This window comes from Choloepus didactylus, chromosome 6, assembly GCF_015220235.1.
Source record: "Choloepus didactylus isolate mChoDid1 chromosome 6, mChoDid1.pri, whole genome shotgun sequence".
Lineage (NCBI taxonomy): Eukaryota > Metazoa > Chordata > Mammalia > Pilosa > Megalonychidae > Choloepus > Choloepus didactylus.
The window spans coordinates 91030991-91057947 of NC_051312.1; the positions used below are offsets into that span (position 1 = coordinate 91030991).

Here is a 26957-nt window from a genome sequence, read left to right on the forward strand (position 1 = left end):
TACTTTGAGCATTTGCCATGGGCCTGTGGGGGCCTCTATTGGGAACTTTTAAAATCCTCTCAACGCCCATTTTAGAGAGGATGAAACAGAGGCTCCAAGAAGTGACATGACGTGAGTGGGGGTCCCAGCTGAGCCCCGAGCCCTCGCCTGCCTGGCTCCCAGCCCTGGTCCCCGTGTCGTTCCGCGCGTGGCAGCTGTGCAACCCGGGGTGGGTGACTTCCTCCCCCGGTCGGGGACCTCGGCTGTGAAACGGGGACACGGTGCCCTGCCTGTCTCACGGGGCTGCTGTGAGGAATAACGAGCTCTCCGCTCTGTCAAGAACAGTGCTGCGTGACAGGAAGGGAATATTTCTATTTTTATTGTTTTTGTGTCAAGAGGCAGGTTTACCCTTAGGATTCAAGCAGGAACACATCGATTAATGCAGCTCCGGGGCCCTCCTTAATGAGCTCCCAGCAGGCTGCCGAGGAGCTCAGGAGAGAGTTCTGGGAGGGAAATGGAGCAAGGAGGGGAGGCGTGTGTCCAGGCGGAGCCCCCGAGGCTGGCCCAGGCACCTGCCTGGCTCTGCTCCTCTCTCAGGGCTGGGCCGAGGCCCTCCCTGGCCGGGTCCTGGCCAGGCACTGGCGGGCTTTGGCAAAGGCTGCCTTGATTTCTTGGTTTATGAGGTCCTTCCAGGGGTCTCTGGGGGAAAAAGAGAAATGATAATAAAACCACCACTATCACTGGCATGTTGAGCCCACGCTGCTTACAAAGTAGCCCCTTTCACTTCTTTTGTTTCTCCTGATCCTTGCAGCAGTAGGTCAGGGCCTACTGTTATCCCCTTTGGACTTTAGGGGACAGAGGCTCAGAGAGGTGAAGTGCCTCATCCAAGGCCACACAGCACTGCCACTCTGCACATGTGGCTTCCAGTCCAGTGGCCCCCCCATAGCAGATAGCCCCAGCTCTGCCCCCTCTCTAGGACCCAGTGCTGTGAGGCCTGAGGGAGGCCGTAGGGGATGGGCTCTGTGACTCTCAGGGTGTTATGCAAGTCTGGGGTAGGGCCTCTGGACCCCACCCTGCACACACTTCCATTTTCCCATTTGCTGCCTACAAGTTCCTGGAGAAAGATAGAGCTGGGTGATCGCCTTCACACAGAGAAGGAAACAAGGCTCTGAGTGGCAGCCAGGGCCACATGGCTACCTGGCAGGGGCATTTTTGAGCCTGGTCATCAGGACCACTGTGTTGCGTGTCCCTGTGACGTGTGACTGGAGGCACTTCTGGGGCCACTGCTGCTTGGGCTGGTGGCAGCACTGAGACTTGGGAGTGGGGGTAGGTGTCCGCTTTCCCTGATCTTCACCGGCCTCCCCAAGTATAAAAACAACCTCTGCAGGTATGGAAAATACATAAGGTGAGGATACAATGACTTTTTAAAAATATCAAGTGATAACATATAACTCAAGGACAGATGTGGTAACTGCCTTGTAAACAAGTTCCCATCCAACTTATGCCCTCAGCCCCTCTTGCAGGGATTCCGGGGCCATCTCCAGATTGTGTGTGTGATGTCTGTCTGTCTGTCTGTGACCTCCTCTCCAGGCTAGTGGAGGGGCATGTGGAATTATTTTTCATGTGTGTGTGTATCTGATGCCCATGGTTGGTGTAGTAGTGTGTGTATGTGTGTGTGCATTCATGTGTGGGTGTCTGTGTACACGTGTGCGTGTGTGTCTCTGAGCTCACGTGCTGGAACTGAGCCTTGGGCCAAGGCAAATGTAGGGATTCTCCCCTGCCTGCCTGGAGGTCTGGGAGGCGCCCAAGTTGGGTGGTGTTTGCTGGAACTAATCTCTGATCTCCTCCCACCCTGAGCCAAGAAGATGAAAACATTTCTGGCACTTTCTAAGGTTTCTGTCCAAGAATGGAAAAGTCATCAGCCGAGGGAGCTGGGGGATGACAAATGGCTGCCAGACCTGCGGTTCCAGTCCCAGGATGGGGCGGGCCAGGGGAGAGCTGGGTGTGGGGCTTCCCACTGCCTGCATGGACAGAGCCCTGTGGGGAGATGGTGGGAGGGTGGCTGGTGCATGGGGGCCTCGATGACTCAAGTTCTCTGTGTGCTGGGCACTGAGGGATATTCAGGCCCATCCACAGTCCAGGATCTCAGGAAGCTTCTGTGGGCTGGGGAAAGTTCCATAAATGTGTCGACAAGAAGTATCTGGTAGTAGTAAGTGCTACGGGGACCGCAACGCTGGGGGTGGGCTAGAGGGTGACGGCAGGGCCCAGCTGACAGTGTGGTCAGAGACCTGTGTGATCTGAAGGGACCAGGCCTGTGAGCATCCGGCAGAGCCTTCGAGGTAGAGGACACAGCAAGAGCAAAGGCTTGGCACCTTTTCAGGACCATGAGGAGACAATAAGTGGGTGATGAGCAGGGGAAGGAGGGCAGAGAGATGAGGCAGGGGAGAGGCAGAGGCCAGCCCGCATGGGGTCTTAGAGGCTGCTCCAAAGAGTCGGCCCTTAGCCTTAGAGCAATAGAAAGCCACAGAAGAGTGTCAAGCAGGGAACTGATCATGTGGCTCGTATTTTCATCTCTGAAAGATCACTCTGACTGCTGTGTGGAGAGGCACAGAGGGGAGCACGGGTGGTGGTGGGGGGTGGTCTGGCTCGGGAGCCCCTGCAGAGCTCCAGGAGCAAGGCGATGTGGCTTGGACCACGGTGGCGATGTGGAGAGAGTTCGGGGTGTGTGGCAGAGGCCTAGCTGCAGAACTTGCTGACAGGTTGGATGGGGGTGGTGGGTGGTGAGAGACGGAGAGTCCAGGACAGCGTCCAGCATCCAGCGTCCTGGCTGGAGGGGACCAGGTTGCGGGGGTGGCTGGGCCTAGAGTGTGTGAGCTGCTAGAGAGCTCCAGAAGGAATTGGCAACAGGCAGTGGGAGCTACATGGGCCTGGAGCCCAGAGGGGAGGTAGGGATTTGAGGTAGACAGTGGGTGTTATCAGGTAAGGAAGGGTGCAGACGAGGCGGCCCAGACCACACCGACTTGGGGGGAGGCCAAGGAGAGGCCTGTGCAATCCCAGCACTGAACAGTGGGGAGAGGAGAGGAGCTGGCCAGGGAGCCCCAGACGGATGAGTTGGAGGGAAGGGATCAGGGCCAGCAGGGCCGCGGGCCAGGGGAAGACTTGTTTCTAGGAAGAGGGAGGGCAGCAGGGGAGAGCCTGCTGTGCAGTCAGGGTGAGAGCTCCGACTGCCCACAGATCAAGTGACATGGACGGAAGTCCTTGGTGACCTTCACAAGAGTCACAGGGGCGGGGGTAGAAGTCAGACCGCGGGGGCGGCGGGGAGAGGGCGGTGAGGAAGTGAGGTCAGCAGACAGGCCTTCTGAGAAGTTCCGCTGTCAAGTAGAGACGAGAAACAGGGCAGGCCCTGGAGGGGAGGGGAGGTCAAAGGAGGACTTGCTCTTAAGGTGTCAGAGAGCCAAGCATGGGTCCCATGGCCAGGGAGACACAGGGGAGGAGAGTTTGGAGCAGAAGACCGAGACTTAAGAGGAAAGGACAAAAAGGGCCATGGTGGTCCTTTCTAATGGGGGCATTGGAGAGGGGGCTGCTGTGGCTCGTGGGAAAAGCACCGGCGTCTCTAACACAGTAGCTGGAAGGTCCCTCAGGAGCCAGGCCCAGAGAGGAGAAGGGACCTGCCCAAGGTCACCCAACCGTTGGCACCCAGACTGGGACGCTCCCTCTGCCCTCAGGCTGCCCAGACCCGGGCCTTGTCCTCACGCCACGCTGCTGCCCCTCAAGCAGTCCGTGCCCAGACGGGAAAGCCAACAACCTGTGTGGTGCCCTTCTGTGAGCATAGGCTGCTCCTGCATCCAGGAGGCTGGCGTGGCCTGATATGGACGATGCACCTGTGTGTCCCAGACCCCGAGTGTCTGCCCATCCACTCACCCTCCCTCCCTCGCTGGGAGCCCCTCTGGACCCCATCATGTGGGGTGAGGGTGGGAGGGGTCACCCAGGGATGAACAGGGAAAATCCCTGCCTCTGTTAGTCCCCTGCCCTAGGTTCCCTGGGGTCCCGAGGGCTTGGGGCCCCCTGACAGTTGGAGGAGGAGGGAAATTGTGGCCATGACCAGCTTCCTGCCAGTAGCCACTGCCACATCACTCCTGCCCGCCTGCACTGCTTCTGCCTGCTCATTTTCCCAGGAATTCTGTGTGTGTCCCACACATTTCTCATCTCTGAGAGATGGGAGGGGGCTGCCTCAGGTGGGGGCCTTCCCAGGAGAGGTGGGAGGAGCCGGTGGGAAGTTCCGATGAAGGGGGCATCTGGGCAGCAGGCAACAAGCCTGTGGGCCCTGGGCCAGTCTCTAACACAGCCACACTGTGGGCCCTGCCCGTCTCTGGGCTCAGCCTCCCCACTGGCAGGGGGCTCCGCTGGCCTCTGCAGTGCCCGGGACTTTCATTTCTGTGACATTGTCATTCTCAGCAGTTGGCAAGATCTGTGCCCTTGCCCTCTGGCCTTCTGTGGACTGTCCACGGCTTGGGGGAGAGGGAGTGAGGAGTGGCACGCTGAAGCAAAATGTTATCGCTCCTCCCCTGATCCCACCTGTGTCACTTCGGTGAGGGACATGGGGCCCCAGAGGACAGAGGGAAGAGCCACACTGCCAGCCAGGTCCCAGCTCTCTGAGAGTCATCCTCATTCAGCCCCTAAAATGTGGGGGCTTTTTGATGTATAAAATTTTCCGTGTACATAATTCTAATGGCAGCAAGTGCACAATAATATCTATCCATTCATTAGCTCAAAATGGAAAGATTTAAATCCTCGGCACTAAGAGACGGGCCGAGCAAACCATGCACACCCACATGCTGCAGTCTCAGTGTGGTCTCTATAAGTGGGCTTATAAAGTGCCCTGAACGCTATGGGAAGGGGCTCAGGACATCGAGTTGGGGGCAAGGATCAGAACATAAAATTATCTACGCAGCATGAGCTCATCAAACATGTCAGAAACAGGCTGCAAAGAAATATCCTAATGCGGTTTTCTCTCAGGAGTAGAAAGACAATGATTATTTTCGTCTCTGAACAATTCTGTATTCTCCAAGTTTTCCACCACAGGCAAATAATAGTTCTATAACCACAAAAAATAACAAATATCAATAAAGAAAACTCCGAACCAAATCCAGGCTTTTGGGGAAATCCTGACTCACCCAGGTTTGATGTCAAGAGGGGTGGGGAGGGGTCTGGAGAAGTCTGCCTTTCCCACCAGCCAGTAGGTTTCCTTTAGGCCCTTCCCCTGGAAGAGAGGGAAAAGGGGAGTGAAAGCCCCCACCTTTACCCCATACGAACCTTCTCAAGTTGAAGAGAGAGAGGAGAGTTGCACGATTCCAGCAGCTTGGAGACAGGCTGCCTGGGTCCGAATCCCAGCTACTTACCAGCTGTGTGACTTTGGTCAGGCTACTTCACCTCTCTTTGCCTCAGTTTTATCGGTACCTTATAGAGTTGTTAGGATGATTAAATAAGCTAATATTTATCTCTTAGATAAATAAATCATGAATCATGAATTCTGTGACCAGGGGATCTGGAATGCTATGATCCCAGTATGACCTGTGATTCTCTCCAAATGTCCCTATCCTAGGGTCTGGTGGCCTCTCCTGGGAAGGCGTGCGGCTGCCTGGGGGCTGGAGGTGGAGGGGACATGAAGGCTGGAGGTCAGGGCTGGGTGGTCTAGAGGCTCTGGACTCCATCCCAAGCAGGCTTTATGGATGGGCATTGCCCCCTGGAGTCCCCAGGCCAGCCTGAAGAAACTGAGGTCGGGGTGCTGCCCTCCCCACCCCCTGCATGTCTCTCTGGCATCATAGTCCTGTATTCCTCAGCCAGGGCCCACTCCCCAAAACAAGATGCACCTACTCTGACTCATTCCAGCTCACTCCCCCATAGCCCTGGCCATCTAGAGCAATCCTGGCCTCACAGGCTGTGTAAACATGGACAAGTCATTGCACCCTCCTGCTCTGGCATTCCAGTGTGATGAAGTGTCCCATGGAGGACCCAATTTCTGGGGCACAGTCACAGCTCTGAGCCTCTAAATGCCTGGGCTACTCCAATCCCCCATCAGGTCTGGCTGTAGTTGAGGAGTTGGGGGGTGGGAGGGGGTGGGATAGGAAGAAAACTGATTCATATGGACACTGTACCATCACCTTTATCAAAAATTAACATTAAAAAAGGATGCTTAATGTCTCTGTCTCTGAGGTACTCATGGGCAAGTGCAAACCAAAATTGCACCTACAACAACAGAGGGCTAGTTGTAGGAATGGTGGATGCACAGAGAATACATTACAGTCACTCTTGGGGGAAAAGAGGAAGATGGGTGTTCCTGGTTTAGGGCAGGCTTCAGTAATATCTGAGCTAGGGTTCTGAGGGATGAGTAGGAGCCCAACAGTTCTATAAAGAAGTCACAGGCTTTGGAATCACCAGACCTGGATTACAAGCTGTGTGGCTTTGGACAAGTCAGTTGGTCTCTCTGATTTAATTTCCTCTACTATAAAATGGGGACAATGATCCTCTTTTCATGATTTCTGTGAGTGATAAGTGCATTGATGTATGTTGTGCACCAGTGTGCTGCCCAAGTAGGTCATTAATGGAAGTGATGTCTCTGTCTTGGCCCTTTCCCTCATGAGAAACCAAATGGGTGAGGGAGCAGCTCCCAGGAAGAAATGTTCTCTTAGGATTTGGGGAGCAGAGATGGCACGTAAAGGTGATCAACTCCGTCCCCAACTCCAGGCAGGTGTTTCCTACGGTTGCATCAGTCAGATGAGAATCTCTTCTGCTATCCACAGAAACCGGACCCTTTTGCCACCAAACCTGGGAAAGAAGTTCTCTCACCTTCAGCTCAGTCGGACCTCTGATATCAATTTTATAGCCTTTATCCAGGCTGAGAAGTGTCTGGACAGTGCTTCGGCTGACATGAATTCTATATGCTGAGAAGAAAGGTAGCAATGCAGTCACCATCTGGTCGCGGCGTACTGTATGTTTAGTAAAATCATTAAGGGACTGTAACAGCCCCAGTTCCAACCATACACACAGTTCTAATTCATGCGATAACCTTTTCCTGGCCCTCTAATCCCTTTAGATAGTTGGTCACTCAAAGAGAAGCCCCAAGGAAAAGCAAATTACATAGATTGAGCGTTAAGGGGAATTCAGGATGAAGTCAGAACCCCTAGGAACATAATTTCTACTGGTTATGTCTCTGAAGTATGAGTCATAGCAGATAAGGAGTTTTCATTTTTCTTTTAAGAGCAAGACTTCCCAATAGGGCCACCAAGTCCAGTTATGCAGGATGTGCACTGAATAACGTTAGGGAGCACACAACCTATGCAACCAGAAGCAGAGGCCTTAGGATGCCAACCTGTTTCAGTGGCTCTAACCAAGCTGTCAAAGTGTGTACTGCTGTCAGCAAGGGCTGAAAATGGCTTTTTATTTTCTTGTTTTAAACTGGGAGTCTCCTTATTACAAAGAGGCCTAGAGGAAGAACAATTTGTTCAAGGGCGTCAACAAGTCAGTCGCAGAGCCAGGTTTTCTGCCTCTGGAATCACTGGTTTCTCTGCTAATTCCCTCACGGGATCATCACAAAACTCCACGGAAAGTTAAAAGAACCAATCTCATATATCATCTCCTTATACTTCCAGGCAACTAGGGTACGCTGCCACCCGGTGGCGATCTAGTTACTAACCAAACAGCCAGACTGCGCGGGGCTCGTGGGGAAAGGATCCTTTCCCCTGGGCGGGATGGAAGAGTGAGGTGCTCACGCAGCCCTGTGGACTCCATCCGGGACGCGGTGTTGACAGTGTCCCCAAAGAGGCAGTACTGAGGCATGGTGAGGCCCACGACCCCCGCCACGCAGGGCCCTGCAACGAGAGGTGCCTGGTGAACCCCGGCAGGTCCCGGACCGAGGGGTCCCAACAACAGCCTCGCCCTTCCCTACCCACATCCTGGGCTCCAGCTGGGGTGAGGATGAAGATATCTGGGGTCTCCATCAACATGTTTCTATCAGAGAATGTTGGAATCTTGGAATTCCAGAAGCACGCCCCCAGGGGTGCCCCAGGTAGCGTCCCAGGGGCCTTGGGAGAGTGGCCAGGCCGGGCTGGTACCTGAGTGCAGGCCGGCTCTGATGCGAACGGGCACATCGGGCGCGTGCCTCATCCGAAAGTTGCCCACTGAGCTGAGGATGTCCAGGGCCAGGTTGGCAATTTCGGCCGCGTGCCGATGGTCTCCACCTAGAAACCGCAGCTTTCACTCTCCAGCTCGGGGACATGCCCTCCCTGGCCTGCCCCGCGTCCACCTCCTCCCCAAAGGTCTCAGGCCCACAGTGCCGTCTCTGCCCGGCCTCCAGGTCCAGACGCTCTAGCAACCATGGGCTCTGCTCACGTCAGATCGCCTCTGTCTGTCTCCTCCGACCCCAGGCCGTGCGCTCCTTGGCAGCAGACCTGGTACCCCTGTCTGCACAGTGCCACAGGGGCAGATCCTATTTTTCAAACACCTATTCTCCAAACTCTCCAAGCTATACTAGACAAAACATGGATTTTGGAATCAGATGGATGTGGGATCAATCTGCCATCTCCTTTGGGCAGACCACTTCACCCATGTGGGTCTCAGTTTCCTCTTCTGTGGCAAGAATATGAAAAATAAAGTATTTAAAGAACCAGGCTCATCATGGAGGCCCAGTCATTGGAGGCTCTGACCTCATCATCACTGTCATCATTATTTCCTAGACTAATGGTTTTAGAGAGGGTATAAGCCCAGGTTGCTTCTCTTTTTTTAAGAACTCTGCTTTTCAGAAGTTGAGTTGAATTGAAACCTGCCTCTCCCTGGCTAGTTCCAGTTCTGCTTCCTGAACTCAATCCACAAACCTTTCCTAAGTGCCTTCTCAGTCTGCAAATCATGGAGGCCCTATGACCAATGGCTTAAAAATGTGCCCCAAGATCTGACATCCAAGAGCCTCCATGATTTGCAACATCTGCAACTTATTTCCCGACAGTTCCCCCTGGTAAAGCCAAGGTGGAATCCTCTCCATCCCCCCTCCCCCTCTCCCACCGCCCCAAGACCCTTGGTGCTTGCTCACCTCCCAGTCTTGATTGCATGGTCCCTCGGCCTGAAATGCTCCCCCCCAGTCTCTGTTGAAATCCAACTCTTCCATCAGGCCCAGCTCACAAGGAATCTAGTCCATAAACCCTTCCCAGTTAACAGCTGAGAAAAAGATGTTTCCCTCCTCTGGGCTGTGACCTCCATCTCTCCCTGTCACCTCCTGTTGCTGTCCATCCAGTGTTTGTGGGCTGGCAGTGAAAGTGGTGAGGTGGGGGGCAGGGTTATCCCCCATTGATTACATTTCCATAGAGGAGACAGAGCTTCCATTCCATGCCCCAGGAAGGATAAATTTGTGAAACCCCTGCCTTTCCTTCTATCTACCCCCCTTCTCCCCACAGGAGAAAGAATGACTTAGTTGATTGGCAAGATTGGAAGAAGGACTAAGTGCTCTCTTAAATACTTTTACAGCACTTATGTGCCAGACACTATTTTCCAAACCCTTTACAAATATTAACTCATTAGATTTTCACAAAAATTCCATAAGGTAGGTACTATTATTGCCTTTTACAGTTAGAAACTGGACCAGAGAGGTTAAGTCATTTGCCAAGGCCACACAGCACTGCTACCAAATAGATTTGAACCAAGTCCTAGTTCCAGAGTCAGTACACTGCACTGCCTCTCAGTATATGCAACTTGGGCCCTTTCTCTCAGGGAGGCTCTGCCTGTCACGTGGGGTTTTTGCTCTGCTCCTGCCCCGCGTTTGTTCAGCACAGGTGCGTCAGGAGGCCTCTGCTCCCTGGCCCCGCTATCGGCCCTCCAGGTGTGCAGCTGAGAATCAGGGGCAGTGCACCTGTTCTGGGGACCCAGCTGTGCCTCAGACAGGTGCCCCAAAATCCAGACCAGGTGGGGGGGTGACTAGTAGAAAGCCCTGTGGGTACATCCAGTCCACATTCTCCCAGCTGCCAAAGCTGCTATCTCCGCCTGCCTGGCACCCAATATCTCTCACTTGCTTTGAACTAGAAGCAAGTGTGTGGTATAATTAATCATCATCCCCCCAACCCTGAAAGACAGATAGATGACCAGGGCACAGGCTCTGCTCTCTAGGAGCCCAGACTCATAAAGGTGATGCCCTTTGGAGAGGGCCCTGCTGCCTTGCTGTGGGACCTTGGGCATATCACCTACCCTCTCTGAGCCTGTGTCCTCATCTGTGCTGTAGGGATAATGATGTGTCCCTCTGAGGGGTGTTGAAATGGGAAATGTGGCACCCTGTGAAAATCCCCAGGCCAGGCCAGCCCTCTGCAGGTGCTTGACTAAAGCCATCCCTCTCCCATTGCAGGGGAAGGCCTGGCACCGAGCACTTGGCAGGTGCTGGACATCGTGTCAGTGGCTGAATGAGCTATAGCATTTTCATGTCACTTAATCTTCACAACACTTGGAGCAAGGGCCACAAATCCATTTTACAAATGGGGAGCCTGAGGCTCAGAGGGGAAAGTGATTTGCCCTGGGCTGCGTGGCTGAAGCAGGACTCAGAGTGGCTGGGTTAAGTCCTCTCCTCTCCCGCAGCCCCCACGGGCTCTGCTCTGGAGTTATGTACATAAAGCTACTCACTCAGCGAGTGCCGGGCGGGAATCACAGATCCCTGCAGAACCAGGAAAGGATTGCCTGGCTGCCTCCCAACCCAGGCCAGATTAAAGAGCAGTAACCAGATCCTGTTGGGGACGGAGGGGAAACCGAGGTGGATGGTGTGAGTGATGAGAGATGCGCTCGCACATCATGAGGAACAGGCCTCTTGTCTCCCCACATCTGGAGGGGTGTGTGGGCCTCGTTTTATTTCATGTCACTCTGCCAGAAAGATGCAGACCTCTTGGCCAGAGTTCAGAGCAGATCAGAAGGCATGATTCAGAGCTGGGAGGGACACATGTGTGAGAAAAGATTAGCAGGGGAGGAAGAGACAAGGCCAGGGGTGACTCAGGGCAGATCAAAGCTGTGGGGCTCAGTGAGATGAGATGAGAAATCTTTTCCTGGGGCCCATGGGGCCAGGGCGGCTCTGGAGGCAAGAGGGAACCTCAGCCAGCACCAGAGACAATACCTCAGAACGGGCCAGGGATGTGGGGTCTTGCGTATGGAACAGGAGGGCAGCTGCGCCCTGGCATGTGGGCGGCTCAGGTCTTGGTGGGTTGTCTGGGGCAGGCCTAGGCTGTGGTGGTGGACAGGGTGGGCTTCCGTCCTGGCTCTGCTGCCTATCAGCTGTGTGACCTCAGACAAGTCACTTCCCTCTCTGGGCCTCTTTCAAATAACATATATTTCCTGAAGACCTAGTATGTATTGGACACTGCCAGGCACTGGGGACAGAGTGGTTTGGTGAAGGCCATAAAGTACACATGTGCCATCCAGGGGGAGGTAAGGGAGCATCAGACAAGAGCTCCTAAGACCAGGAGGATGACCAGGAGGAAGTCAGGTGATGAGAAGGGAAAAGCATTCCAGGGAGAAGGAACAGCATGTGCAAAAGCCTGGAGGCTAGAGAGCAAAGCCTGGGAGACAAACAGAGAGGTCTGCAGCGGTGGAGTGGCCAGAGATGCAGCCAGAAGATAGATGGGGTGAGCTCCTAGAGGGCCTTGTGGGCCACTGTGAACCTCTGGCTCTATCCTGCGGGCCTCCTTGTCATGGGGACAGTGAGAAGCCCTGAAGCGGGAGGCAGAATAGTGTTTAGTCTTAGGACCAGAATGCTCAGATTCAAATCACAGCTCCACATCCCACTGGGAATATGTCATTAAATAAGCCACTTAACTCCTGTGGCCTCAGGTTCCTCACCTATAAATTAGGTGTAACAGTACCTACCTCATAGATGGTTATGATGATTAAATGGGTTAATACATATAAAGCACTTAGACCAGCCTCTGGTATACAGTAAGCACTCAATAAGTGTTGGTGATTATTGTTATTGGGATAATGGAGATAACGCTGTCAGCAGTGTGCCTGGCACCACAAAGTATTAGTTCTGTCCTCTGAACTTCCTGCCCAGACTTCCTTTTCACCCTGGTCTCAGCCCTCGGGGCCTGCTGCCCACCACCCCCTTCCTCCTCGGAGGGCTGTGCTGGAAAGGGGCTGGTGGGCCACAAACAAAGGCTACGGCTGTTTCCTGAGACCCCCCTCGCTCCTCCTCCCCTGTGTCTGAAGCTGACCCGAGGCCCCCAGCTTCTGGATCAGAACAAGGGGAGGGGTTGGGCTAGGGAAGGTTCCCAAAGCAGGGGCAGAGCTGACAAGCAGAGGGCAGCAGGCTCTTCACCCTCAGCCTCACAGTTGGCACAGCCCTCCTACCCAGGCGATAGGACCCCCCCATTACTCCGTGAACATGCCAGGACTGGGCCCAGATAAAGAAAACAGGCCCCGAGTGGGGAAGCTCTTTGCCTGAAGTCACACTGAAGCTGGTCAGGCTGGGACTCAGTCAAACCCAGGAAGGAGAAGTACACAGGACCTGGATCATGGTGGGCCTTGATCCAGGAGCTCCACCAGGGCCCCTCTGCTCTCCCCAGTGTCCCTGCCTGCCTCCCCACTCCTCTGCCCCCACTGGCCCACTCCACATCCAGCCATCACAATCTATTCGGCATTCTTCACCCTCACCGGGCCCTCTCAAACCTCAAGCACATTGTTCCCCCGTTGCTTGCCTGGAGTGGCTAAGCCCAGACAGGATAATGCTAAGAAGACAGCACCTCCTCCAGGAAGCCTTCCCTGCTCTTTACTCTGCACTCCTGCCACTAGCTGGGTTGGGGGCCCTCTCAAGCCTCCTCTGCCTCTCCTGATCATCACTTTCCCCATGAATTGTCATCATCTTTTATGTACAGGACTGACAGCATCTTGAGGGCAGGGGCTGGCTCATCTGACTCAACCCACACAGGATCTGGCACATAGGACCAGTCAATAAAAACTTCCTAAAGGGATGGATAGATGGGCAATGGGCAAATGAATACTGTGGTTTTCCTCTCTCTGAGAGTTGAGTTCATTTTCCTGCCTCTTGAATCCAAGCTGGCCTTCTGAATTGCTTCTGCCAATAGTGTGTGTGCCCATTCCTAGTGTAGAAGGTTTGTGTGCTTCTGCTCTCTCTCTCAGAACCTTGCCACCACCACGTAAATAATCCCAGACTACACTGCTGGAGGGTGAGAGAGTATGTCGGCCAGAGCTGAGTTGTCACAGCCAAGGCTCCAGAGATGTGAGAGAACCCAGCCAAGATTGGGAGAGCCACTCCCCCATCCCACCCCACAGCTGACCACGGATGCATGAGTGAGTCCAGCTGAGCCCTGAAGACCCTTCCAGCTGACCCAAGGTCTTACTAGCAATCTTAAATGCTAATTGTTTTAAGCTAATGAGTTTTGGGGGTGTTCGTTACATGGGAAGAGCTAGCTGATACAAACACATAAATAAATGAATGGAATTGAATGTACAGGGACACAGACAGTGGTGAAAGCAGGAGGGATGGAGTGCCAGCCTCCTGGTACTCTCACCTTATACACGTCATGGCTTCTGAGGACAGCATCGAACAGGGTGTAGAGATCAGTGAGCAAGCCCACCACCTCAATGGGCTCACTCAGGGCTGAGATGGTGGTGAAACCCACAATGTCACTGAAGTATATGGTAACCTGGTCGAAGTACTCCGGCTCCACAGTTTCTCCCATTTTCAGAGCTTCAGCCACAGACCTAAAGGGATGGGAAGGGCCAGGGTCACAAGGTGAGAGGACCCTGTCTTTATAGTTTGGAGGTGTGCTGGTTTGAATTTGTTATACCCCAGAAAAGACCATTTTTTCAATCCATTCTTGTGGGTGCAGTCATATTGTGGGTGAGACCTTTTTGTTAGGCTATTTCAATTGAGATGTGACTCAGTCCATACAAGGTGGGTCTTAATCCTTTACTGGAGTCTTTTGTGAAGAGGATAAAAGACAGTAAAAGCCCAGAGAGCTGAGAGAGAAACTCCCCAGGAGAAACAAGCAACGACCCACAGGAGCTGAGAGAGACAGCCATTGAAACCAGAACCCAGGAGAGAAGGTCCAGCAGACATCGCCATGTGCCTTCCCATGTGACAGAGGAACCCCAGATGCCAGCAGCCTTTCCCCAGAGAAGGTATCATCCTCTTGATGCCCTAATTTGGGCATTTTCACGGCCTTAAGCCAACCCATTTCTGTTATATTGCATTCCAGCAGCTTTAGCAAACCAAAACTAATACAGGAGGTAAGGAGAGATATTTTGAGAGAAAACCATGGGCTGAGCATCAGGAGATCTGAGAAATGTCTGCCTGTGTGCTGACTGCCCTTAAGCAAATACTTGTCCCTTTTTGGATATTATTTCCTCTAAAGTACGATGGGGAACATTGTCCCTCTCCGTGCTCCCAAGCATGGGGAGTAGCAGAAATTCAACATTCACGAACACAGCCTGGTGCATAGCACATAGTAAGGGCTCTGAAAATATGTTGGTTAAATAATAAACACACGTAACAAATTCGTAGGACTCAGATTTACTGAGCATCTTCTATGTTCCAGGTTCTGTGCCCCTGGCGCCCTCACCTCATACACGTCATGAGTGTAGAGGTCATTGAGCAAGCCCACCACCTCAATGGGCTCACTCGGGGCTGAGTCTAGAGGCACAATCAAGCCCCAAGGGGCCACTTACTGAGGGAGCATCTGGGAGAGCAGCCTCTCCGTCTTCTGTCTCTCTTGCTCCAGTTCCTCGGTCCGCTCCTGGATCAGGTCTTCCAGGTTCTGCGAATACTTCTCCAGCATCCGCAGCATGGAGTTGGCAACACTGGTTTTCTTGCCTTGATTGATGCTTTTGAACTGAAAATGGAAAAAAAAATTCCAATTCATTCCTGAAGATCAGCAGCTGGGAGTGTGGGGCCACAGGAATGAACCAGACACAGTCCTTGCCTGGAGAGCTGGAGTGTTGTGGGGAGCAGATGGAAAACTAGACAGGGGGTGGTGGGGGTGGCTGTACAAGGAAAACACAGGCAGCTGTACAGAAGGATGGATGGGTGCTGCAGGGGCGGGCAGGGAGAGGACTGACAGGGGAGCCTGGGTCCAGAACATTCCCATTAACAAACACATAACCTTATGGAATTGATTCTTACAACACTGTGGAATAACTGTTCTTTGTTCTTTTCAAGGATTAGATAGATAGATACACACATACATACATACATTCATAGATACATAGATTATATGTAAATCTCTATATATAATCTGTCTCTATGTCCACCTATTTATCCCTTCCTTTATTCAAAAATTTCTTTAAGTATTAAGAAAAATAAATGCATTATACAATAAAATAACAATAAATATGTGAGGACATTAGGACCAAAGTAGAGTAAAGGTGAAAAAGAAAAATAAAAAAAAAAAAGGAAAAGAATAATCCAGGAATGAAGTTGGTACACAAAATGCATGCTAGAATTTGGTCACAATTTTGGATCTGAACTTCCTAGCAGCAAACAAAGGGGGAAATATAAATTACACAGCCCAAGGGGTCCATGAGAAAATGAAACTTGAAACTAGTCCGGCAGAAGCACACTAACGAATGGTGCTGAGCAGAGAGGAGTGCCTCTGTCTTCGTATGAGGGCACTTATGTATGGTCACAAATTGCACCTTCAGCAACAGTCTTACAGGAAATATGGCAGTGGGGTTTCTAGGGAGACCCGCTAGAGCTCTCCCAGTGACGTTTGCACCTTCACAAGCATGGCCAGTAGAAGCAAATGGGAGATGGTCAACATGAAGGGGTCCATATCTGTATTAATCCAGCTTCTGGGCCGAGTGTGTGTGTGTACGTGCGTGTAAATGCACAGACGTGTGCACATCCAGCGCCCATTAATACCACTTATCTCAGCCATGTGTCTGTGAAGTGGGGAGTGGCAGCACCCCCTGGAGGACAGCTATTTGGTATTGCCCCTTGAAAGCAGGAACACAAGCTTTAAAGGTTAGCTAGGGTGGGCATGAGAGCTGCTGACCTTGAGACGTCAACAAGGATATGAAGCTGACTGCAAGGCCACCTCTACATGGAGGGTCACCATTTTATCAATGAGGAAACATGGGCTCTGAGAGGTGAAATAACTTGCCAAAGACCAGATAGTGGAGTTCAAACTGAGTTTCAAACTCTCTTTTACATATTAATTTTAAAACCAGCCACCCCACTGAATTATTTCATCATTTGGAGTGTTTTCTCATTTATCTCTCGAGGGTTGCCAGGAACACCATGATAGGATCTGCAAAGAATGATTATTTTCTTCTTCCTTTCTGCTCTTTATTTTCTTGTTTAATTGCGTTTAACAGAACAATGTTGAGTGAACATAAACCCAGGTTTTTTGCCTTCTAGATCAGTGCTCTTACTCCCGAATCCCCACTCGCTATCGTCTCCTCCAAGAATGGCCTTTTTAAAAAAATTAGTTATTTCGTTTGATGGTTACATCAATAAGGATAGTAAAGCCAGGTTAGTCTTCCCAGGTAACACATAAGGTGGCTGAGGCTCAGCAGAGCAATTGACTTGCCCAAGGTCAAGCAGTAAGTATGTAAGTGGCAAGGAGATTTGAATCCTGGGATTCTGGTCTTAGCCTCGTCCACCTTCAGCGGAAGTATCTCGTGCCTGTCTCAGCCTTCTTTGCCACTGAGCCTGAGGCAGGGGTCTTTTCCCACAGAGACCTCTCACTCAGGACAAGAGCCTCCTCCCTACCTCCCTGGTCATTGGCATCCTCTGATTTCCTAGAAAGGTTGCAGGCTGATGGCTGAAGAACTGGTTGCTGGCCCGAACCCTGCAACACACCCTCATATGACCACTTAGCCGTCATCCACTCTGAGGTCCAGATCTAGCATCTGTGAAATGGGGGCACCATCCCTGATGCCAGAGCTGAGGTGGGAGGGGATGTGGGAAGTATTTTAAAAGGACACCTGTGGGTCTCTTTGCAGTGCCTCTCGCTCCCTCATCACCTGTCTGAACAGCCCCTCTCCCTCGCTGAACCTCTCCTTGGCAACTTTCCCACTGGGCCTGGGGAGGGAGGGATGGAGATGTCACCTCAGGCTTGATGGGTTGGCCCTGTGGGAGCCATTAGCCCGCTCAGTCAGGCCCACACGCTCCACCGACAGCCCTGCAACCTCGTACGGACTTGCCTGACCCCTCCCGCTGCAATCCCCAAGGCAGGTTTGGGGGGCCAGGCCCCTCACATTTTCCACTCACTGGGACGGGGACCGGCGCTGTCTCCACAGCCACAAATGGCTTCTCTGCTCTGGCGCCAGGAGGTGAGTACGGGGCGGGGGTTCCCAGCACCAGCTCTGCAGACAGACAAACCCCACCTTCCACTCCTTCAGTTACCTTGGGCACTTCTCTGTGCCTCAGTTTCCTCTCCTATAAAGTCCAGATAATATGGGAATGTAAAATGGTGCAGCTCCATGGAGCAGTCCGGCAGATCCTCAAAAACGTTAAACTTATAATTACTGTTTGATCCAGCAATGCCAGTTTTAGGTAAATATCCAAAATAATTGAAGGAAGGGACTCAAACAGATGCTTGCACACTGGTGTTCATAGTGCATTGTTCACAATAGCCAAAAGGTGGAAACAGTCCAAGTGTCCATCAACAAATGAATGGATAAACAGAATGTAGTATATACCTACAATGGAATATTATTTAGCTGTTAAGAAGGAATGAAATTTTGAAACAAGCTGCAACATAGATGAACTTGAAGACATGCTGAGTAAAATAAGCAAGGCACATAACTATGTGATGTCACTTTGCTGAAATATCAAGAAATAGCACATCTGTAGAGACAGAAAGTAGACTGAACATTTCCAGGGCATGGAGGGAGGGAGGAAGGGGTGGCTGTTGCTTGGTGAGTATAGAGTGCTTGGAAATTTTCAAATTTTTAATTTGAAAATTAAGTCAAAGCCAAGATAATAATGGTGCTTCTTTACAGGGTTATCATAGGATTAAATGAAGTAGGTGCAGCACTTAGCACACAGCCTGGCACTCCAGAAGACACTCAACCAATACTCCTGGAATCTGTGTTTCTGAGAAAGCTTTCCTCAGTAGGTAGAGAGAGAGCCCTGTCCTTGGGCCCCACCCTCGGAGGTGGGTGCTGGCCTGTGGCCCCCTTACTGCCTAGGGTTTCTAGGCCCCAGGAAAGCATGTGCAACTCCCACCAAGCAAAGCAAGGGGATATGATCTGCACCCCAGCTCCTCCGGGGAAACTGACCTGGGTATAGATCTGGTCCAGGCTGGGTCTGTCCTCTGGAGCCTCCTGCCAGCACCGCTCCATCAGCCGGATGCTCTCGGGCGGCCCGTGGTCAGGGGACACCAGGGGCCGGCATAGGGGAGGGGGAGACACCACCTTCCTGATGATTTCTGCAACAAACACCAGTGTGGGCAGTGGGCCTGAGGTCCACAGGGTGGGGCTCGGAAAGCGGGGTGGGCCGCACATCCTGAGAGGGAGGGCAGGATGGGCTGAGGAGGGTATGGGGCTCGGTCCCGTGGCTACTGCTCGTTGCCCCACGTGGCTGCTCAGTGGACACTGGTTGTTGATTGACTGCAGCTTTCCCTAGGTCTGCCCTAGGGTGTGGCCAGGGGAAGGGTCGCATTCCAGAGCCAGGAGAGCTGGGTTTGGGTTCTGGATCTGCTGCCACCTCTCTCTCAGAGCCTTAGTCTTCCCATCTGTGAAATGAGCTTAATGAACTCCGCCTTTTTGAGGAAGGAGATGATGGCTGTTAGGTGCCTGGGATCTGGTGAGCTTTCTCCCACCCCAGTCCCTGCCACAACTGCTGCTGCTCTGTCACCAGCGATGCCCACCCATGAGTTTGAAACCTTGACACTGAGACTTTCTGGTGCCAGTTCCCCACAAGTGTGAAGCAAGTGCGCCTACTTATTATCATCATCATTATCATCGTCTTCCCACAACAGCCTCTTCCATGGACCTCCTGCCCCCACACGTTGTGGCAGAGACCAGACTAAGTCCTGGTCAGAACAGCAGGGTTCTAGTCCTGGCTCAGCCGTTTGCCATCCTCTGTCCCTCAGTTTCCCATTAACAAATGATGGAAATAACCCCTACCTCAGGAAGCTGTTGGAAAACCTGAATGAGCTGAAAGATTCAAAAGTACTCTAGTATTGGTGGCATATACATTTTGCCCCCCCCCCCTTTTTTTTAAAATACAATAGGAAAGGAAGACAGTGAGGAGCTGGGCACCAAGCTCAAGCTTCAGAATCAACTAGATCAGGGACTTCTGGATTATCCATTTACATTCTGCATAAGTTTTGTACATTTCTGGGTCTCAGTTTCCTCATCTATAAAATGGGCATAATAATAATGCACACCCCCTAGGGTTATGAGGTGTGACAGGCTACTCTTCTTTCGGGTGAGGAGGTGGGAGCCCTTTGAGCCAATGAGGAGAAGTTTCTTTCTGGATTTGAATCACTTTCCCATCCCTTTGCTGGCCTCCCTGTTGGGGAAAGTGCCTGGGCTGCTGTTCCATTTGATAGCCAGGGAAACTGAGGGTCCTGGGGGTGAAGTGGGTCACCCATGGCCACAGGGCCAGTAGGAAGCAGACACTAGAACTGGGCCTGCCCTCCTGCCCAGCCTGCACGATTTTCTCTGCCCAGAGGCCCTCAGCCTGCAAACCTCAGACCCCGAGGGCCTCCGCATAAAGGGTCTGGGAAGCTGTCTGTGCTGAAGAGCGTGTGCAGATGGAACCAATAATACATCACACACATGTACAACTGTTTTTCAAAAGTATGTGGATGGTGTTGTGATGAATAAAATACAAATCCATTTTGAAGTGTTGCTGATTTCAGAGTGGATTTCGTCATTGGGTGGTTTCTCAGTCTGCAGATATTAAAAGTCAAATAGAAGCACGTGAGGCTCCAGCCTTCTTTGACATTGACCTGGAGTCCCCGTGTGCAAGCATGCTGGGAACTGCTGCCCCGGGCCAGGCAGTCTCGGGGGCCCCCTCCGGAGCCAGGCGTGTTGTCCATACCCCGTGCCTCACCGTGATGGATGGGCTTGTGGACGCCTGTGGAGACTGCAGACCCAGCTCCGCGGGGCTGGCAGGGCCCCAGGAGGATCCTCCAAGGATGACTTCAACTTCAAGAGATTTTAGGGACAAGAGTACAGAGCTTGGCTCAGGGGACTTCAGCCCAAACCCCATTTCAGCTGCATCTCTGCCAAGTCCTCCCCCTCTCTGAGCCTTCACTCAGTTCATCTCTGAAAAAGGTGCAGTTACCCACCTCCAAGGATTGTCTCAACGCTCAATTAGAAGAATGCACACGAAAGTGCCTTGGAAACCACAAAGTACCCTGTGCATACAGGATCTTCACCAGATGCTGTTTCTAGGAGCAGAGGGTCTGCCCTCAGGTGGGAAATTCAGGAGAAGACCTGGGATCCCCCATTAGCAGACACCTCAAACCATGCAAGCAGATATTTATTGAGTGTCTACCGTGTGCCAGGCACTTGACCTGAAGCATTTCACTGAATCCTCACAGCTACCCTGGGAGGCAAGCACCATGATTCCCATTTTAAAGATGAGGAAACCAAGTCTCAGAGCCTAAAGGTATACCATGAATCTCTAAGTGCCCCCCAGGCCTGTGTTCTGAACCCTGTGCTCCCTGTGGCCAATGAAACACACTCCAGAAGCTGCAGGCCCTGGACTCACAGCCCCGTGCAAGGGAGGCCAAGGGTCCTGGGCCTGGGTCCCTGTACCTGAAGCCTGCGGGAGCCCTGGCCTGGAGGCCTATGCTGGTGACAGGGCTTGCAGGTCCCTCCAGCTGCTCCTTCCCCTTCTCAGCAGTCAGGTGTGGGGCAGGTGACTGAGAAGGGTTGGACAAGTGGCCTGATAAAGCCCCCTCCTTCCCATTCCTCCTCCTCGTAAATTTGGGGCCTGGAATGCTCATTGTTCACTAGGCAGCACTTCGGAGGAGAAAGAAGCAACGCTGGGCCTCCTTGTGAGTTCAAGATAATCTGCTAGGTGTAGGGAGGGGGTGGCGGGCTCAGCTCCATCACCGGCCCACACTGCGGGCTGAAGTGTCAGGTTACCTGGAGCTGGGCAGAGGCAGCGGCGGGACAACTGGAAGAGTTGTTTGGGGTCTATGGAGACCTGAAAGTGAAACTGAAAAAGGAGGAGACATTTCTGAATTTGGGCCATGGCACTGAGGCCGGAAGAGAGAAAATGTCTGCAGAGCAGGTGACCACAGGGACGGTGTGAGGGATTATCCTGTACACCCCAAAGAATCCGGGTGGAGATGCTCTGGAAGGAGCCCCACCCAGGCAGGTGCCAAGCCCACAAATACCCAGCAGCCAAGACGTGTCAGTCATGGGTTTTAAAGCACCATCACTTTGGAGATGAGAAAACACAGGTCAGAGAGGGTCACTGACTTGTGTAAGGTCACAGAGCAGGTAAACGATGCAGCTGGGGTTGAACTGAGATCTGTATGGACACAGTCTGTGTGGGGTGGGGAAGGGCGGTTGGGGCAGGAGCACTGCAGACATGGTTGTGACACAGTGGGGAGGAAGGGGTTGGGACAGTCACCCAGAAACCAAGGTCGTTAGCCTCTGGCACTGGTCAGTGGCCATGTCAAAGACACCTGCTTCTTGTCACGTCAGGCGTGTGTGTCTCTGTGGTTATTTCCTGATGCTCACAGAGCTCCCGATGGCATGGAGGCCCCAGCCAGGGACGGGCCAAGGAAGAGGGAGGAGGCCACTGTACCTTCGGCTGAGAGCCCTGAGGCGCTGTAGGGCAGCCCCGAGTCAGCACCTCCTGCAGGATGATGCCGATGCTGAAGACATCTCCTTTGAAAGTGCCCCTCCCGGGCCCCCCAGGCCCCCGCAACAGTTCCCGAGCCGTCCACAGCAGCTCTGCAATCACAGGGCAGGGCCGACCCTCCGGCACCCACGGCCACCCAACTGGGCCGGACATCGCACACCTGCAGTCTCGTCACCCGCTCCCTCCGGCCTTGGGAGGATAGAGGTGCCTTATTCTCCTCAGGTCACAGACAAGGATCCTGGGGCTCAGGCAGCAAAGGTATGGACTCCCCACTCCACCCCTCCCTCATAAGGAATTCCTTAAGTCCCCTGTTGAAACAGAGGCCTCAGAGCCTACTGGCAGCCCCCCTGCGCACCCCTGAGCTGACCTTCCGGGGCCGGTGGGCGGTGGGGAGCGCGCTGAGTGTCCAGGAGCTCCGCGTAACCGTGGTCCGTGACCTTCAGCACAACGCGTCCGTCCACCACACAGTTCCGGGACTTGAGGCGGCCGTGAGGGAAATGCCGATGGTGCAGATACCACACGCCCTGGGGTGGGCATAATGGGGGTCCATCTGGCCCATTTTGAATGGGAGAGACCCCTCTAGTCCTCTCGGAATTCCCAGGGCTCCCAGAAAACCTTCCTGCCTCACCTCTCCCTTTGCCATACTGCTCAGCTTGTTCTGTTAGATGAAGGAGAAAGAGCCCAAGTCTGGGAAATCCAAGCATCTCTTGTCTCCCTGCCCTCCCTGCTGCCCCCCACAGCAAGGGCCCAGGGAGGGTCCTCACGCAGATCAAATCCAGCAGCAGGGAGGACTTGAAGGTCCAGTCCAGCCACAGAGCCTCGTTCTGCAGCAGGTCCTCCAGGCTGCCCCAGGAGCAGTGCTCCAGCACCAGTGCACAGATCCCAGGGGCCGTGAAGAAACCCAGGCAGGCGGTGACATTCTCGTGCCGCAGCTCCCACATCTGCCAGGGCAGTGGGCACCTTAGCAGCCCCCGGGGGCTCCCCGAGGACTGGAGCAGGTGCAACCACATCTGGGCCTCAGTACCTAGCACCCAGCACAGGGATGAGCACAGGGAGGTCAGGACATGTTTGATGAACAAATGAATGAAGGCATTAATGAATGAGTGGAAGCATCATGGATAAATAAATGAATGAGCTGTGGCCAACTCCACAGGAAAGGGATCTAGCCCTGTTTTCCAATTTAGCAACACCACGGGCCTGAAAACTGTATAAAATCCTCTATCCTAAGACCCAGGGATTGGGGCAAGTAGGAAGACAAGCAGAAGGGGCAGGTGCAAGGAAAAATCAGCCACCCTGATGGCTGCTCAGCAAGTTAGGAAGCTCAGATCCAACCAGAGACACTAGCACTTGCCAAAGTAGGAAAGAGGGAACACTTGTCTGTCACAGTCCTCGTCACAAAAACAGTTCAGGCCAGCTGTGGGGAAGACGTGCATACTGCCAATTAGCATACTTGGGGGTTAAGAATGGTCTCAAACTCTTTGACACTCCTGCCATCAAGAGGTGGGATCTCTGCTGCCTCGCCTTGAATCTGAATGAACTCTGCACTTCTGTGACCAATGGAACATGCATGGTGGAAGTGGGCTTTGAAGGGTCTCGGCTGGGTCTTGGGATTCTGGAGGCTTCCGTTTCCTGTCTCTTGGAACATCCCTGTTGGAGCCCTGAACCACTACATAAAAAAAGTCCTTCTATCCTGAGACCACCACTGGAGAGACCACATGGAGAGCCCTGAGGCTACCCAGTAAGGGAAGTAAGGGTCTGAGTCCAGGCTTCCAGCCTCCCACCAAGGCACAAGGCACATGAGCAAAGCCAACTTAGACTCTCTGAGCCAGGGGTCAGCAAACTTTTCTGTAAAGGTCCAAATAGTAAATATTTTGGACTTTGAGGGCCATACAGTCTCTCTCACAAATACTCATTGCTGCCATTGTGGCGTGAAAGCCACCATAGACAATAGATAAATGAATGAGCATGGCTGTGTTCCAATAAAACTTTATTTACAAAAACAGGCAGCTGGCCAGATTTGGCCCATGGCCCACAGTTTGCCAACCTCTGCCCTAGACTCGCCCATTTACCAGCTGAGTGCCACTGTGTGACTCCCAACCAATGCCATGTGGAGCAGAAAGATGGCCCAGCTGAGCCCTGCCCAAATTTCTGACCCACAAAATTATAAGATAATAATAAAATGGTCGTTTTAAGCTACTACATTTTGGGGCAAGTTGTTATACAGTAATAGATAACAGCGTATTAAGGATTCTGAGAAGTCCTGTGGTTAACCTAGCAATTTCCAAACTTATTTAACCATACATAGGACATTTTCTTTTAAAAAAACATCTACTTACACCGGTTGCAAGATTCCCAATGGGAAATGCCTAACTTAACCTCCAGTCACCGAATCTATCTGACCTTTTATTTCAGAGGGTCGTGATGTAGGAAATAATGAAAATCACCATTTATCAGAGGTACACTAGATGTGAGGGAAGCTTCTGGGTTATTTCATCTATTCCCTCCAATCCTCCTAATTCCCCTGGGGGTGGATATCAGTAGCTCCATTTACAGGATAGTGTCCTCTGGAGGCAGGATTCCATCTGGGTTCTTCCTGACTCCAAATCCCGTGCTCTGCCCTCCATCCTCAGTGCCTCTCAGGATGGCGACAGTCTCAGGGGTGAGAGTGCTTGTGTGGTTAGTGATGACAAGTGACTAGGGGCTCCTCCCAGGGCAGGCCCCTGTATCTCTCCACGGCTGAATCTCCAAATCCTGAACACTGCCTGGCACATAGGTGACGCTCAATAAATACTTAGTGAATAAACGGATAGAGGGCAGGTGGATGGAGGGTAGACGGTGTGGTCCTCTGACGGTGTCGACAATGCCCAGTGACGATACAGGTGGAGGCGACTGTGCCCCTGGTGGTTGTGGTGATGATCACAGTGGAGTGGTGACATGGCTTTAGGGATGCTGATGTGTGCAGGTGACAGTGGTGGTGTGTAATTGTGACTGAGGGGACAGCAATGGGGTGATGCTCACGATGATAGGAATGACTATGACAGGAAACCAGAAGCTTCCACACTGAGGAGGGACCAGTGCAGATCAGTGGGGGGTCTCCCAAGCAGCGACTTTTTCCGGCCCCCCCACCCCTCCCTGCCCTCTGCAGCCTTACCTTCCTCAGGAGGCCAAGGGAGCTCGGCCGCAGCTCAGGGGCTGTGCCAGCTTCGAACTTCTTCAGCCACACCCAATCTCCCTATTCAAGGAAGAACAACAAGTGCTCACCTGCTGCTGCCCCCCCCCCACCTCACCCCCACTGTGTGACCTCAGGCAAACCCCTCGACTTCTCTAGGCCTCGGCTTCGTCCTCTTAAAAGGGGATGGTGATAACCCCTGGATGCCAGTCCCACCCCACCACTTTGTGTGTGTTTGGAGCTGGGTCGATGGTCAGCAGAAATAGCAGTTAGACTTTTACTGAGGTCCGGAGAGAGCCAGGGGCCCAGCTTTGGACTGACAGACTCAAGTTCCAGTTGTAACACCACTACTCTCTAGCTCCGTGACCTTGGGCAGGTTTCTTCAGTTCTCTGAGCCTTGTATCAGCAAGGATGATAACTACCTGCCCCCCACCCCGCACAGTGAGGGCTGTGAGATGCTAGTTCCCTTCCCCAGAGCTAGCTTTACCATGATACCCCAAAATCTGTGAAGTGATGGGGTCCCTGGGATTCCAGGGACTCTGGAAGGAGAGAGGGGAGTAGGAGGGGGTGGGTGCAGGCTTCACACCGGGCTCCGTCCTTGCCTCGGCCTGGCCCGGAGCTGACTGTAACCTTAGCCCCTCTCCCCTCATCACCGATGGATTTTTGCCTCCCCAGCCTCACCCTCAGCCTGTTAGCTAACTCAGAAAAGCAGACAAAACTGCTTTCTACATCATTAAAGCCTCCTTTCAGCAGAAAAGAAAAAAAGATGGAATTCCCCAGGGGAAAAGGTAGAACAGAAGGCACAAGCTTCTCATGTTGCTTCCTGTAGAAACAATTAGCCCAGCTTGTCAGCTGCGGGAGTCACGGAACAGGAGAATCACGCACCAGTGAATTGTTGAGAAAATGGGTCTGTCCAAAGCCTAAAATCGTGGTGTCCTCAGCTGCTTTAGAGTCTGACTGGTCTAACCTCTGGCCTTCCAACCCACCCGTCCCCAGGTGGTTCAGCCTCTACCAGAGGCTGTCCTGGGCTGGCTGCTGTCCCCGCACATCATGGCCTCAGGGACAAGAGTGGGCAGCTGGGTGAGCCCGAGCAGGTCCCAGTTCCTAAGATAGACCCTGGCCGGACCATGGCTGGCAGGGCCCAGGGCCAAGTGGACAGGAACTGGGTGTTCCCCAAAGTCAGATCTTGAACCATCCCAGCCACACTGGGAGTTGGGGGTCCTCAGTCCCCCTCCTAGCCCTGCCACCAACTTACTGTGTGGCCTGGAAAAGTCACTGGCCCTCTCCGGTCTTCAGGTCCCATCTTGTAACAGGAGTGGGGCCTACCGAGGCCCAAGAGGCAGTGGGGCTCTCTCAGCTTCTCCCAAACTGGCTACAACTCCCCAGGCCTGGGCAGGGGGTGGCAGAGGCCCTCACCTGGTACAGGGCCACATTGGTGGGCTCCTGGGGGGCTGGCAGGCTTCTTGCTGACCCCTGGGCCACCGACCTCAGGCTCCCACTATCTGCCACACTTCTCGAGTCGCTCACACTGTCCACATGCAGCTTCTGGAGGCAGGAAGGCATGGTCACAGTCTAGGCTGGGCCTCGGTCTTTGGCCCACCCACCGGGCCCAGCCCCCACCCCTGCCCAGCCCCTGCCTCACCTACCCGTCTGCTCAGGGGCCGATGGATGAAGGTGAGCTCCCGGGCAGTCAGCAGGATTCGGTGGGGGCCCTGCACCAGCTGCAGCTGCTGGATGCCCAGTCTGGAGGCAGAGGCAGGGCAGGGCAGTGGGGACAATGCAGTCTTCTTTCCCCCTCTTCGGTCTGGCCCCTTGAACCTGGCTTCGACTCAGAGCCCTTCCTCTTCTCTCTTTATTTCCATTTTCGTCTCCCCACCAGTCCCAGCTGGGCTGGGAGGGCCCCACTGCCTCCCAAGAGCTCCCCAGCCCGGGCCTGATGCACCTGCTGGTTCCGAGCCTCAGTGCTCCTAAGATGCCAGGAGGCCTTGAGGCCTG

The 26957-nt window shown here is 53.1% G+C and overlaps 1 protein-coding gene across 1 annotated transcript in view; it reads right to left on the reverse strand.

Annotated features, from left to right (window-relative positions):
* Positions 1–572: 572 nt before the first annotated feature.
* LOC119537214 (guanylate cyclase D-like) overlaps positions 573–26957 on the reverse strand; it is a 35999-nt gene continuing 9614 nt past the window's right edge. The window contains 16 exon segments of the mRNA XM_037839762.1: positions 573–678; positions 5154–5239; positions 6826–6920; positions 7749–7847; positions 8091–8216; positions 10633–10663; positions 13524–13716; positions 14683–14846; positions 18241–18389; positions 21737–21769; positions 21772–21885; positions 22161–22317; positions 22558–22734; positions 24945–25025; positions 26379–26507; positions 26609–26705. Coding sequence (XP_037695690.1) covers positions 573–678; positions 5154–5239; positions 6826–6920; positions 7749–7847; positions 8091–8216; positions 10633–10663; positions 13524–13716; positions 14683–14846; positions 18241–18389; positions 21737–21769; positions 21772–21885; positions 22161–22317; positions 22558–22734; positions 24945–25025; positions 26379–26507; positions 26609–26705 — 1837 coding nt within the window.